Below are 13,924 nucleotides of genomic sequence, written 5' to 3'. Positions count from 1 at the left end.
CAAACCTTTTGATCACTATAGCTCTAGGCCTGGAGGCACTTTCCAGTCCTCAGCCGGGGAGAGGACCGCACAGAGAAAGAACTCCAGAAATCTGTTCAAAGGCTTCGTGAGGCTAGCTAAGTTCTGTTCCATAGATAGCAAGGGACTTTTGAGACTCTCTTCAGGACACAGTGGATGCCTTATCTTAGTGCTTCCTGAAGAAATTGCTCCACCTAGGAGGAAGGACGAGGATGGACCCTGTCTTGGTGTTGTCCACCTTACTCCTATCCAGAGCAACTGCTACCCCTGGGAGAAAGAGGAACACCCTGAATGCCACAGAGGCCAGGCATAATAGAATTTGGAAAGTCAAGTTCTATTAGCCTAGAGTAACCCAAGGCTAATTATCACACCATTAACCATCTATCAAAGTGGTGCCTTGTAGACATCTGAATGAGGTGGGCCCAATCAAAATAGTATAAACATTTTTCATAGACCATTACCAGAGCCTTTTTTGTCATGACAAGGGGGTTGTTTTTTGTCTAGGGCAAATGTTATCTTGCTGTGTAAACCTGTATTTTGCTCTTCCTCTAAACCTGTCTTTTTCTTCCTCAATAAACTTTGTTTCATTTTTGGTGGGTATGGTCATTCTTCAGCCACGAGCACACCAAGAAATGAGAATGCAGATAACCAAACCCTGACAGTTCATCTAGCTCTAATATTTCTTTTGAGAAACCTTGATATTGAATCCGATGTGGCCCTGGTCAATAATCGCTTGAAATGTCCATGTGGGTAATGAAACTTCTGACATCTGGCCATAGGAATATTGCTTGGAACTATATATTTCTTTCCCAAAGTCTAGCCTCAATACACGGGTACTATATTGAGACTATAAAAGTTCTACTATTAGGTATCTAACTTTATTCCAGTTATAAATGGAGATAAATTATAAGATTAAAAAGTAATCTAAGATGTCAATGGATACAACTAAGATAGGAGGGGAAGAATTACAGAATATAAGAAAGCCAGGGCAGCACCTGTGGCTCAAAGGGGTAGGGTGCTGGTCCCATATGCCGGAGGTGGTGGGTTCAAACCCAGCCCCGGCCAAAAACCACAAAAAAAAAAAAGAAAGAAAGCCACATTTCATTCCAAGAAAGGCCCTCTACAGAAGAATGAAAGAGGAGAGTATTGCTAGAGTTTCTGATGAAATAAGTTTGAGATAAATGATCCTTTTGTCAGTCTGAATAATAAACAAAGAGGGAGATGCTCTTTATAAAAAAGATGTTTTGGGGGGAACAGGCATTGCAATGGGAATAAACTTTGTGCATATTTAGGAAAGTAAAGGAAGAGGAGGGTTTTTTAAAGGGATAATGGGGAGCATTACACAATTGTTTTGAGACTATTATTCTTGGATATGGGGATCAATAACAAGAGTTGAATTAGTTAGAAGTTGGATAGGCAGTTGCTGGGCAAATGTGCTCACAGAAGTTTTTTTTTTATTTTGTTTTTGGTAAGGTTGTGATGGTTGTGCAAGGTTGTAGTTTTTTGTGATTGTTCTTGTTATTGGGCATTTGTGTATGAGAGTCTTCCTTTCATGGTTTTTTTTTTTTTTGGCTGTTCATTAGGGTTTTTATTTTTATTTTTTTGAGACAGAGTCTCATTTTGTGACCCTTGGTAGAGTGCTATGGTTTCATAGCTCACAGCAACCTTAAACTTCAGGGCTCAAGCTCCTGCTTCAGCTTCCCCAGTAGCTTGGGGGCACCCGCCGCAACGTCCAATAGTTTTTCTATTTTAGCAGAGATGAGGTCTTACTCAGGTTGGTCTCAAATTCCTAAGCTCAAACAATCCATCTGCCTTGGCCTCTCAGAGCGCTAGGATTATAGGCATGAGCTACTGTGCCTGGGCCATCACGCATAGTGACTCCATTTTGATTCTAACAACTTTCCCACTTTTTTCCTTAAGCTAGTGCTCAGGGGAGCGTGTCCCAATCTCTCTCTATTTTGAGACATGCCTAATAAAATTGCTCTTGTTAAAGTCACTGGTGGCCTGCTAATGGGCAAAATCAATGCTCTTATTTTCAGACTTTGAACTACCAATCTTTCTTTTTTTTTTTTTTTCTGAGACAGAGTCTCAGTATGTCGCCCTTGGTAGAGTGCTATGGTATCACAGCTCACAGCAGCCTCCAACTCATGGGCTTAAGTAATTCTCTTGCCTCAGCCTCCCAAGTAGCTGGGACTACAGGCGCCTGCCACAATGCCCGGCTATACTTTTTTTATTGTTGTTGTTGCAGTTGTCATTGTTGTTTAGCTGGCCCAGTCTGCGTTCGAATCTGTCATTCTCAGTACATGTGGCCATCTCCATAACCACTGAGCTACAGACGCTGCCCCCACCTAATCTTTCTTTTTATAAAAACAGTTTTACAGGGCACCCCACTGAGCCAGAATAGGTTCAGAGAGATTCCTACTGCATGCTCTTTCTCTAGCAGTTGATGTACCCGACCAAATTTTATTTTGTGAAACATTTACTTTCACATGATTATTCTCTAAAGCATTTTCTCCTTCTTATCATACCATTCCTTTGTAGTCTCCTTAACAGAATTTCACACCCTCTCCACAAACAAACACACAAACAAACCCCCCACCCCAATGGTAATGTCTTTCTGGGTTGTGCTTTGGTTTCTGGTACATTTCTCTTCTCCTTTTACAACCTCATTCACAGCCTTCTGCCATACCTAGATCCCAATGACTCTCATGTTTATATCTCTAGATCCATATTTCTAACTGACTACTAAATATCTTTGCCTGGATGCCACGCAGACATCTCAAACTTAGGATGCCCAAAGCTTATCTTTACTCCACTTCTTCCTCCTCCTTCAGTCCCTATCTCAGGGAGTGGTACCACTCTCTCTCCACCCAGGAACTCAAGCCAGAGTGGGTGTCCTCAACTCCTCCCTCTCCATGACCAATGGGTTATTAAATTCTCAGCATGCTACTTTAGAAATGTTTCTGTAGTTCACCCTCTCTTCTTTAGGTCCCCAACCACAGCCTTTATATAAGTTCCCACCTATTGTTATCAGCAGTAACTTAACAGTTCTCCCATAATACCAATCTGTCCCATCTCCAGTTCTTTCCTTAGAATAGAGACCATCGGACTAAGTTTAAATGGTGGTTTTGAGAACTGACACAGGATTGCTTTGTTAAAAATTTTGTCAAGGTACAAATTCTTCATTCTCACTATCATTTCCATAATAATGTGAAAAGAATTTTTTTTTTTTTTTGAGACAGAGCCTCAAGCTGTCACCCTGGGTAGAGTGCTGTGGCATCACAGCTCACAGCAACCTCCAACTCCTGGGCACAAGCTAGTCTCCTGCCTCCGCCTCCTAAGTAGCTGGGACTACAGACACCCGCCACAACGCCCAGCTATTTTTTGGTTGCAGCTGTCATTGTTGTTTGGTGGGCCTGGGCTGGATTCGAACCTGCCAGCTCAGATGTATGTGGCTGGCATCTTAGCCGCTTGAGCCACAGGTGCAGAGCCGTGAAAAGAATTTTTTTTTTTTTTTTTTGAGACAGAGTCTCACTTTGTCGCCTTTGGTAGAGTGATGTGGCGTCATAGCTCACAGCAAATTCAAACTCTTAGCCTCAAGCGATCCTCTTGCCTTAGCCTCCTGAGTAGCTGGGATTATAGGCATGAGCCACCACCTGGTTATTGTTTAGAGATGAGGTCTTGCTTTGGCTCAGGCTGGTCTTGAACCTGTGATCTCAGGCATTCCATCCACTTATGTCTCCCAGAGTGCTAGGATTCCAGGAGTGAGCCACTGTGCCCAGCTGTATAAAGAATTTTTAACTTCAAAAAATACAAAATACCAAACTCTCAAAATGAAATATAGTTTTTCACATATTTTGGGCTTTTAAAATGAAGCACAGGGCGGCGCCTGTGGCTCAGTCGGTAAGGCGCCGGCCCCATATACCGAGGGTGGCGGGTTCAAACCCGACCCCGGCTGAACTGCAAACCAAAAAATAGCTGGGCGTTGTGGCAGGCGCCTGTAGTCCCAGCTACTCGGGAGGCTGAGGCAAGAGAATCGCTTAAGCCCAGGAGTTGGAGGTTGCTGTGAGCTGTGTGATGCCACGGCACTCTACCGAGGGCCATAAAGTGAGACTCTGTCTCTACAAAAATAAAAAAATGAAGCACAGTTTCCAGGATGGGAACCACTGATCTAGAATCTAGGCTGCCTTCAGAGTGATCTTTCACAAAGCAAAATAATTATGTATGTTATTCCCTCACTTGAAATTCTCTATATTACATATATTATTTAATTTATTCACATAATCTATATGTACAAGGTCAGATAAACTCATCCTAGAACAACCTCATTCACAGCCTCATTGCTAAATATCAACATGGTCACCTTTAAAGTAATCCTGTTGGGAAGCTATGCACTGATGCCAGTGCCTAGTCCACCCTCCAGAGCACTTTTTCTAGGATGAGTTTATGAACTTAACTGTCAGACAGCATATAACCAAAGCTCTGATGGCCATTCCAGAAAAGAAGAGTTCCAAAATTCATCCAGTTTCACCAGCACAAACCTAAGGGGTTTCTTCGACATTTTCTTCTCTGTCAACCCCTTTATAGAATTCATTACCAAGTCTTGCCTATTTAATCTCCCAAATATCCCTTACACCTGTTTAATTCTCATCCTATGCACCATCACTCTGCTTCAAGTCACTATCATCTCTTGCCTACATTACTGCAATAGCCTCTGGTCTCCCTGCTTTCATTTTGGCCACCTTCAAATTCACTCTGCACACTGCAGCAATGGTGACCTTTCCACAAATCTCATCAGATTAACTGTCTCCTCCCCATTAAAAAACCTTTTTTTTTTTTTGAGACAGAGTCTTGCTCTGTTGCCCTGGGTTGAGTGCCATGGGCTCATCATAGCTCACAGCAACCTTCAAACTCTTGGGCTCAAGGGATCCTCTTCCCTCAGCCTCCTGAGTAGCTAGGACTAGAGGCACCCACCACAATATCCGGCCAGTTTTCTTTCTATTTTTAGTAGAGACAGGGTCTCGCTCTTGCTCAGACTGGTACTGAACTCCTGAGCTCAAGCAATCCACTCGCCTTGGCCTCCCAGAGTGCTTAGGATTACAGGTGTGAGCCGTTGTGCCTGGCCCATGATAAAACTTTTTCAGGGACTTCTGTTGCTCTTGGGACAAAGGACAAAGCCCTTTGCATGATCTGAAAGCTCTGTAAGCTCTTCTTCTACCCTTTTCATTCCTCCAAGGCATAAACTTATGTTCCCAGTCTCCCCTGAGCATACTCACTTGCTCCTCCATCCCTTTGTATTGTAGCCATTCTAGTCAATTTTTAGTTCCTTAAATGTGTCATACGCCCTCCCTCTTGTTCTACAGATGAGAAAACCAAGGTTCAACAAAATTATGAGCTGTCCAGAGACACAGTTACAGCTAAATATGAGAATCTATGTCTTCTCTTTTAAATACAAGGCATGCCCCCTCTACTTTTCCTTTACCAAGAATCTTCTGCCTAAACCAGTGGTTCTCAACCTTCCTAATGCTGTGGCCCTTCAATACAGTTCCTGTGGGTCATGACCCACAGGTTGAGAACTTCTGCCCTAAACCTTTCCTCTACCTTTTGCCTATTTAACCTTTGTATCTCAGACTGAAGGATACTACTTCATCAAGGCAAATTCCCTTATTATGTGCTCTCATAGCACTAGTCATAAATTTACTTTGATTGATTAATGACATTGATTGATTGATGCTTACTTTTGTTAACTGGCTCTATGATGATAGGGACCGTATCTGGTTTTGCCAGATCCCAGGAACACATGAAGCACTGAACGAATGAATGAGTGAATGTCAGCCAGGCAAAGAGAAGCCCAGACAGAAGGAACAATGACTATGAAATGCTCCAAGGTCAGAAAGAACTTTGAAAGCTGGAGCTAGAAAAAATGTGGAGGCACCTGTGCTCAGTGGGTAGGGTGCCGGCCCCATGTACCCATGGTGGGGGTTCAAACCCGGCCCTGGCCAAACTGCAACAAAAAAATAGCTAAGAGTTCTGGGGGGTGCCTGTAGTCCCAGCTACTCGGGAGGCTGAGGCAAGAGAATCAAGCTTTTCCAGGAGTTGGAGGTTGCTGTGAACTGTGACACCACAGCGCTCTGCCGAGGACAATACAGTGAGACTCTGTCTCTACAAAAAAAAAAAAAAGGGTGTGGAGAGACTACAGAAGTAAAAAGATCAGCATCTGTATAATCCTTGGGTACCTTAAAGGATTTTGGATAAATGGAAGCTACTCCTTTTTTTTGGCACTGTGTTTGGTTTAGGAACTTTTATATTGTTAGTTATTAATCAGATGAAGCTGTTTATTTTCAAATAGACACAAAACCAATACAGAGAAAGCAATTTAGATATCCACAGACACAGGCCTGGCGCTTGTATCTCAAGCAGCTAAGGTGCCAGCCACATACACCAGAGCTGGCCAGTTCGAATCCAGCCCCGACCTGCCAAACAACCACGGCTGCAACCAAAAAATAGCCCGGCGTTGTGGCGGGCACCTGTAGTCCCAGCTACTTGGGAAGCTGAGGCAAGAGAATCACTTAAGCCCAAGAGTTGGAGGTTGCTGTGAGCTGTCATGCCACAGCACTTCACGGAGGGCGACAGCTTGAGCCTCTGTCTAAAAAAAAAAAAAAAAAATATATATATATATATCCAAAGAGATAGATTTAGAGGGAGAAATGAAGACATGTAAGGAAGGGATACTGCCAGAGGTTTTTTTTTTTTTTTTTTGTAGAGACGGAGTCTTACTTTGTGGCCCTTGGTAGAGTGCCGTGGCATCACAGCTCACATCAACCTCCAACTCCTGGGCTTAAGCGATTCTCTTGCCTCGGCCTCCCAAGGTAGCTGGGACTACAGGCGCCTGCCACAACGCCCGGCTATTTCTTGGTTGTAGTTGTCATTGTTGTTTGGCAGGTCCGGGCTGGATTCAAACCCGCCAGCTTGGGTGTACGTGGCCGGCACCGCCATTCTGTCTGAGTTTTTAAGAGAGATTAATGTACATTTATGCAGTTGTGGTCAGGGCCTGTGTAAGGTTTATCGTGAAACCACTGGCAAGAATGCCCCTAAAAACATTCTGATACCCATGAAGCTTGGTGCCTAGTTTAACGCTGATAAAAACACCTGAACTCTCTAAATGAACCACGGGCCATATTCAGTAGAAATTAAGGCGCTGGTGCAGGCAGCCAATCCCAATCCGCCTGCTCCACAGACTAAATCTCTAACTGCAGTTTGAACACGAGGCTCTTTCATAAAAGATCAGAGGTAAAGGAACGGGCAAAATTCCATTCCATTCTGGGGAAACGTCCTACATCCAAAAGAAAGGTGGCCAGAAATTGTAGAGAAATAGGGATGTCATCTTTAGCATCAACGGGAGAGGCTGTGTGTCCCCGCGTGTCCAAACCTGTGATTCTCGTCACGCCTGGAAAGTGAGAGGACTGGGAGGGGAGAAAATAACGAGGAACTACAGCTTCCCAAATTACCTCCAGTGAGTGAACTGAGACTATCGACGTAGTCCTTCTGAGTCATTAAAAACAGGAATGTGGACAAATGAACATATTTTTTTAAGATCCTCTCCTGGCCTCCTGTGCGATTTTATAAAACTGGGATATAAAATGTTTCAGTCGCAGGAGAGACCACCCCTTACTCTTGCTGGCTTGTCCCCTCTCCACAGGGCAGGCACAGGCATCTCCAGCTTATTTTGGCCTTTACACTGGACCCTGCGCGGGCCGATTTGCACCAGGAGCGCCACAACGCGGGGCTAGGCGGGAGTCGGGTCCGTTCCCAGCCTTGCGTAGCTAGGGGCTCCGGGACTCCGGCGCAGAGGCTCGTTGGGCCCCCTCGGCCGAGTCCTCCGCCGTCCCAGCATTCCCTGCGCCCCACCACCGAGAGCAGCTTCCGGCGGCGCGGGTGGAGGTGGGTGAAGAAGGAGGGGCCCTCGCCGCTCTGTCTCATTCCCTCGCGCTCTCTCAGGCAACATGGCGGGCGTGGAGGAGGCAGCGGCCTCCGGGAGCCACCTGAATGGCGACTTGGATCCAGACGACAGGGAGGAGGAAGCTGCCTCTACGGCCGAAGAAGCAGCCAAGAAAAAAAGACGGAAGAAGAAGAAGAGTAAAGGGGCTGCTGCAGGTAAAAGGAGTTTTATGTTTTCCCGGTCCCCACCAGGATGGGCGAATGGCTTGGCTCAGGCCCGGCGGGAATGCCGGGAGCGGGGACCCGGCGGCCTGGACTCGACCGCTTCCCAGTCTCGCCGATTCCGAATCCCAGGAAGAGGCGGTATCCCCGCCTGTGGAACTGGACGGCTGGCCGTGGAGAAAAGATCGCCTCAGCTTCGCGTGTGGTTATTTCTGGGGTCGCTGGGCCCCACTCCTGAAGAGTTGCCAGAACTCGGTTTTCACTCAGACTGTGGCACGGTCCTGAAACCGCACAGAGCACGGCCCCACCATCTTCCGCGTGGTTCGGCCGCCTAGAAAATCCAGTTGAGACCCGTATTGCTGCCTCTTTGCTGGGAGGTATTTTCATTGAGGTTAGGAGCAGTGTGGGCGAACGTAATGCCAGATCAAATATACCCCCACCATCCTGTTTTTACTAGGGGTGTGAATGTATGTGTATGCTTGTGCACTCATGTCACAGAGTAATTCCAGGATTGGTGGTGGTGGTGCGAATTTTCACTTGCCCAATCTCACCGTAGAGTCAAGCGATAGCGCTTTAGGCCTGAATTAGGATGCCACTTGCAGGCAATGCAGGTAGGATATTCTGTTGCTCAGAATGGAACTTCTCAGGGCGGGAGCCTCTAAATCCACTGGTAACACAAGGACAACAGTTGCATATTGTGAAGCAACTTAAAAGTCGCATTTTGAGAAGTCAGTGTTTTGTTACGCAAAGCTCTCTCAGTGAAAAAAAATTATTTTTACCTGTTTCTAGTTAAAATCAGCCAAAGAAAGGAAAAGATAAATGAAGAGGCCAGAGGTGATTAATAATGATGTTGAGGGAGGTTGTAGAGGGCTAATCTACATCTTTCTGAAATTATGATTAGATGGGAAGGGAGTGTTGTAGCATTGTTGGGACTCTTCTCTAGCAAAATTTAGCACCAGCACATAGTCTGGTGGATGTCCCTGGCTTTCAGATGAAATCTAAATTCTGCAGTTTGTTCTGTAAGGTGTTCCGCTGACTGGCCCTAATGTATTTTCTTTAACAGTTGTGTTTCTTAGTATGAATTCTCTTAAGCCAGAATGTTACTTCATTATGCACTACCTGACAATACTTTTTCTTTCTACATGTAACATGTTGCTCCTACAGCTAGACTGTAATCACTTACAGATGAAGGACCCTGGTCTTGTGCTTAGATGTTCAGGAATTTTGTTTTTTAGTAATGGACTATTTTTTCCTATTTGTTTTGATTTTACGTAGCCGATTATGATAGCTTCTTTCTTTATGAAGCTCAGAAGTTCCTTGGTGTTGCTCATGAACTCTCTTCTTCATAAGGTCCTACACATTTATTGTTTATCTTAAGTATCTTTCTGGTAATTAAAATATTTGTAGTCTAACCGCTGACCACTTTTAAAAGTTAAACTACTTGAGCATAGGGACCAACTCACAAAAGTTTAGTTTTTAGCTTGGTGGCACATGTAATGGATATATTGTTTAGTGAAGTAATGAATAGACCATATGTAGTACTACTTTAGGTATGGAAGATTTTTCTGTCATTAAACAAATAATATTATGTTTACAATAATGTTTCTGTTCCACCCCCACCCCCCCAGCACGTATGAGGAAAAAAGACTTGTGAATTCCCCAGGATTGTTAGAGCATAATCTTGTGGGAAAGTTTCTGTATCTGATTTAACTCGTGCTATTTTATTTGATCAGTAGGGCAACAAGAACCTGATAAAGAATCAGGAGCCTCAGTGGATGAGGTAGCAAGACAATTGGAAAAACAAGCATTGGAAGAAAAAGAAAGAGATGATGATGATGAAGGTAAATGGTTAATTTGATCTTTGTAGTTGGAAAAGCTAGTCACAGGGGTCCTCAAACTTTTTAAACCGGGGGCCAATTCACTGTCCCTCAGACCATTGGAGGGCTGGACTATAGTTTAAAAAAAAAAAAAAACTATGAACAAATTCCTATGCACACTGCACGTACCTTATTATTGAAGTAAAAAAACAAAACGGGAACAAATACAATCACACCGCCTCATGTGGCCCACAGGCCGCAGTTTGAGGACCCCTGATTTATGTGATATTCTTTAAACAGCTATTCTATTTTCTCACATTTCTCTCTTTTTTTTTTTTTGTAGAGACAGAGTCTCACTTTATGGCCCTCGGTAGAGTGCCGTGGCCTCACACAGCTCACAGCAACCTCCAACTCCTGGGCTTAAGCGATTCTCTTGCCTCAGCCTCCCGAGTAGCTGGGACTACAGGTGCCCGCCACAACGCCCGGCTCTCACATTTCTCTTAAGAGCCCAATTAATATCGCAGATAAAAAGGAAAAGGTAGCTGGGTGTGGTGACTCATGCCTGTCATCTCAGCTAATTGGAAGGCTGAGACAGGAGGATTATGTGAGCCCAGGAGTTTGAGGCTACAGTGATCTATGATGGTACCAGCATACCCCAGTCAGGCTGACAGAGTGAGACCCCGTCTCTTAAAAAAAAAAAAAAAAGTATGTATTACATATTAACAACTCAAAAAAAAGTTGAATATATGTATTAGCTGCTCAGATAGTAAAGATCTCAGCTTTAAAAAAATGTATGTGGGGCTTAGCACCTGTAGGTCAGTAGGTAAGGCGCCAGCCACATACACCGGGGCTGGAGGGTTTGAACCCAGCCCAGGCCTGCCAAACAACAATGACAACAACAACAACAAAATAGCCCAGCATTGTGGTGGGTGCCTGTAGTCCCAGCTACTTGGGAGGCTGAGGCAAGAGAATCACTTAAGCTCAGGAGTTAGAGGTTGCTGTGAGCTGTGATGCCATGGCACTCTACCAAGGGCGACATAGTGAGACTCTTGTCTCAAAAAAATAAAAAAATAAAAAATGTGCTTGGTAGAAGGCCAAGTAGTGGATATTAAGAAGATAAAATGGAGCAGTTGTTTATCAGGGGGCTCCAACCTGTGGCCATAGGCCACTTGCTGATTTTGTGAGGACTTTGCTTTTCTTCATGTTGGATATGAAAAATAAGCATGGACCTTTTTTTATTCCCTGCTGATTAGTTTTTATTAGTGTTTGTGTGTTACTGTCTAGCCCAGGACAACTCTTTTTCAGCTGAGGAAGAAAAGGTTGGACACCTTTGACTGATACTTAATGAAGAGTTAGTATGTACTAGGTACTTTGCAGAGTTTCTTTCACATGCATTCTCATTTTAACCTCACAGAGCCAACCAAAGTAGATACTAGTCTGATTTTACAAATAGGGAGGTGGTGGTTATGTGATTTTCCCGATGTAACAGAGTAAATGTTGAATTTACTTTGAATATCACTCTGAATTTACAGCCAGAATTTCAAAGCTAGCAACTACTTCCAGGTCTGTTCCTTTTACTCTCTGTAGTAGAGCTACCTCTCTTCATTCTCAAAGAAGTATGTTGAAGTACTTTTAAACTCTTATAAATTCCCTAACCCTAGCTCCTTGGGTGAATTTGGGTGACATAAGATTTCTTTGAAGACAGTAACTCCTGGAATTCTAGTAATTGACACTATCAGTAGAGTGGATTAAGAGATGATTAGAAAGACAAGTTATTCTATGGCCTCTTTTGGCAGAAGGGAAGATGGGACTTTCCCATTCTTTAAATTTACAGTTATAGATTGCCATGACCAGCTGCTCTACTTCAAGCATTGCCAGCTTGGGGTTATGTCTAGCAGCTGTTAGCAAGGACTATAGTTATTGTGTTAGGGCAATGTAGAGTAGTAGTTTTTCCTTTAAACAGATTTTTTTTTTTGGTTGCAGCTGTCATTGTTTTTTGGTGGGCCCAGGCTGGATTCGAACCCGCCAGCTCAGGTGTATGTGGCTGGTGCCTTAGCCGCTTGAGCCATAGGTGCCAATAGTTTTTCCTTTAGAAAGTTGTTTTCTGCCCTCAAGAAGCTTATAATCAGCATATACTGGGAAAAAGTACCAAGGTTCAAGAGAATTGTTAACTTTTCATCTTCCTTAAGCAAACCTCTTTTTCATTCAGCCTTGGTTAATGCTTCAGATTATGAACATTTTCGGCTCTAAATAAGAAAAGGGTTTGAAAATTCTAGATAATAAGTTGCTATAGACTCACTGTGTGTAGCCTATCACGGTGCTAATCTTAAAAGTATACCTTGTTCCATTGCGCTTTTTTTTTTTTTTTTTTTTGAGACAGAGTCTCAAGTTATTCTGGGTAGAGTGCTGTGGGTGTCATAGCTCACAGCTACCTCAAACTCTTGGGCTTAAGAGATTCTCTTGCTTCAGCCTCCCAAGTAGCTGGGACTACAGGTACCTGCCGCAACACCCGGCAGTTTTTGTTGTTGTTGTAGTTGTCGTCGTTTGGCAGGCCTGGGGCCAAATTGGAACCACCAGCCTCAGTGGATGTGGCTGGTGCCCTAGCCACTGAGCTACAGGCGCCACCACACGTCTTTGAAATTGTATTTATCTTTTTTTTTTTGAGACAGAGCCTTAAGCTGTCACTCTAGGTAGAGTGCCATGGCATCACAGCTCACAGCAACCTCAAACTCCTGGGCTAAAGCGATTCTCTTGCCTCCGCCTCCCAAGTAGCTGGGATTATAGGCGCCTGCTACAACACCCGGCTATTTTTTGGTTGCAACCGTTGTTGTTTGGCAGGCCCAGGCTGGATTTGAACCTGCCAGCTCAGGTGTATGTGGCTGGTGCCCTACTGCTTGAGCCATAGGCGCCAAGCCCTATATTTATCTTTTAATATTGAAAGAAAAAATTTTTGTTTTGTCAGATTAGAAATTTTCAGTGTATTAAAGAAGATTTTAGAAATATTTATAGTTTTCTTTAATTCAAGCTAGTCATTTTCCTAATCTGTTGTTATGTGAGGGCTTTTTGTATTTTGGGGGTTTTCTTTTAGCAATACGTGTCAAACAGTGAGAGGTCTTTGAGGGTTTGGAAAGCTAGGATTTCAGAATCTGGATGTGGTGGAAAGATAAGACAAAGATGAAACATATTTGGGTACCTGCAATGAGTTGTACTATATTGAAATTTGGAGGTGGGAAGACTCATTGAAATGAATAGGAATTAAACCAAACCAAATAGAAGAGACTTACTTTGGGTAGCAATAATGCTGAGAAGTTATTTGAAGCGTAATGAACAGCGCAAACTGGCCTTAGAGGTGATTCATTGAAGAAGCAATCGAACATTTCTAAGAATAGTATAAAAAAAAAATTCAGACTTCTTATATATGTAGGGCTGTTTACAGGAGAGTAAATGTATAGGAAAGGTGAGGTGATCACCGTTTCATAACAGCCAGGCACATGGTAATGAAGATTAAAACTGATGGTTGTGAATAGGAATGGAAAGGAAGGGTCAGTAAGTGTAGAAACATGAATCAAAGGCCTTGGAGACTTTCATTTGGGGGAGCAGGAAAGAGAGGCAATTAATGGGCTTCAGGGTGACAGAATGTTGGTGCTGTTGACTGAAATGAAGTGGGAGTAACAGCTTGTTAGAGACTAGGGGAGGGGTTTGCAGGCAAAGAAGAGGGCATTGAGTGTAGTTTGGAGGGGGGTATTGATTAGTATGAGAAGTTGATTGGGTGGGCATCTGGCAGTGTGTTGGAGGTAATTCAGTGAATTTTTCTTTCTTTCTTTTTTTTTTTGAAACAGAGCTTCAAGCTGTCGCCCTGGGTAGAGTGCTGTGGCATCACAGCTCACAGCAACCTCCCAATTCCTGGGCTTAAGCGATTCTCTTGCCTC

The 13,924-nt window shown here is 43.8% G+C and overlaps 2 protein-coding genes across 3 annotated transcripts in view; one reads left to right on the top strand and one right to left on the bottom strand.

Moving 5' to 3' along the window:
* The window catches only part of LOC128580885 (uncharacterized), an 83,036-nt gene extending 75,143 nt beyond the window's left edge, over window positions 1-7,893 (bottom strand). Inside the window, exon 1 of the mRNA XM_053583353.1 lies at window positions 7,691-7,893. The gene's annotated coding sequence lies outside the window, so the exon portion shown is untranslated. The remainder of the gene's footprint in view (window positions 1-7,690) is intronic.
* METAP2 (methionyl aminopeptidase 2) overlaps window positions 7,886-13,924 on the top strand; it is a 32,811-nt gene continuing 26,772 nt past the window's right edge. Inside the window, exons 1-2 of one of the 2 annotated variants that reach the window (XM_053582600.1) lie at window positions 7,886-8,172; window positions 9,912-10,019. In XM_053582600.1, coding sequence (XP_053438575.1) covers window positions 8,022-8,172; window positions 9,912-10,019 — 259 coding nt within the window. In that variant the 5' untranslated portion in view covers window positions 7,886-8,021. The remainder of the gene's footprint in view (window positions 8,173-9,911; window positions 10,020-13,924) is intronic. The other variant, XM_053582601.1, reaches the window with a different exon arrangement.

Source organism: Nycticebus coucang, chromosome 3, assembly GCF_027406575.1.
Source record: "Nycticebus coucang isolate mNycCou1 chromosome 3, mNycCou1.pri, whole genome shotgun sequence".
NCBI lineage: Eukaryota > Metazoa > Chordata > Mammalia > Primates > Lorisidae > Nycticebus > Nycticebus coucang.
Note: the sequence above shows the minus strand (reverse complement) of the source record. Positions and strands in the feature narration are given on the sequence as shown.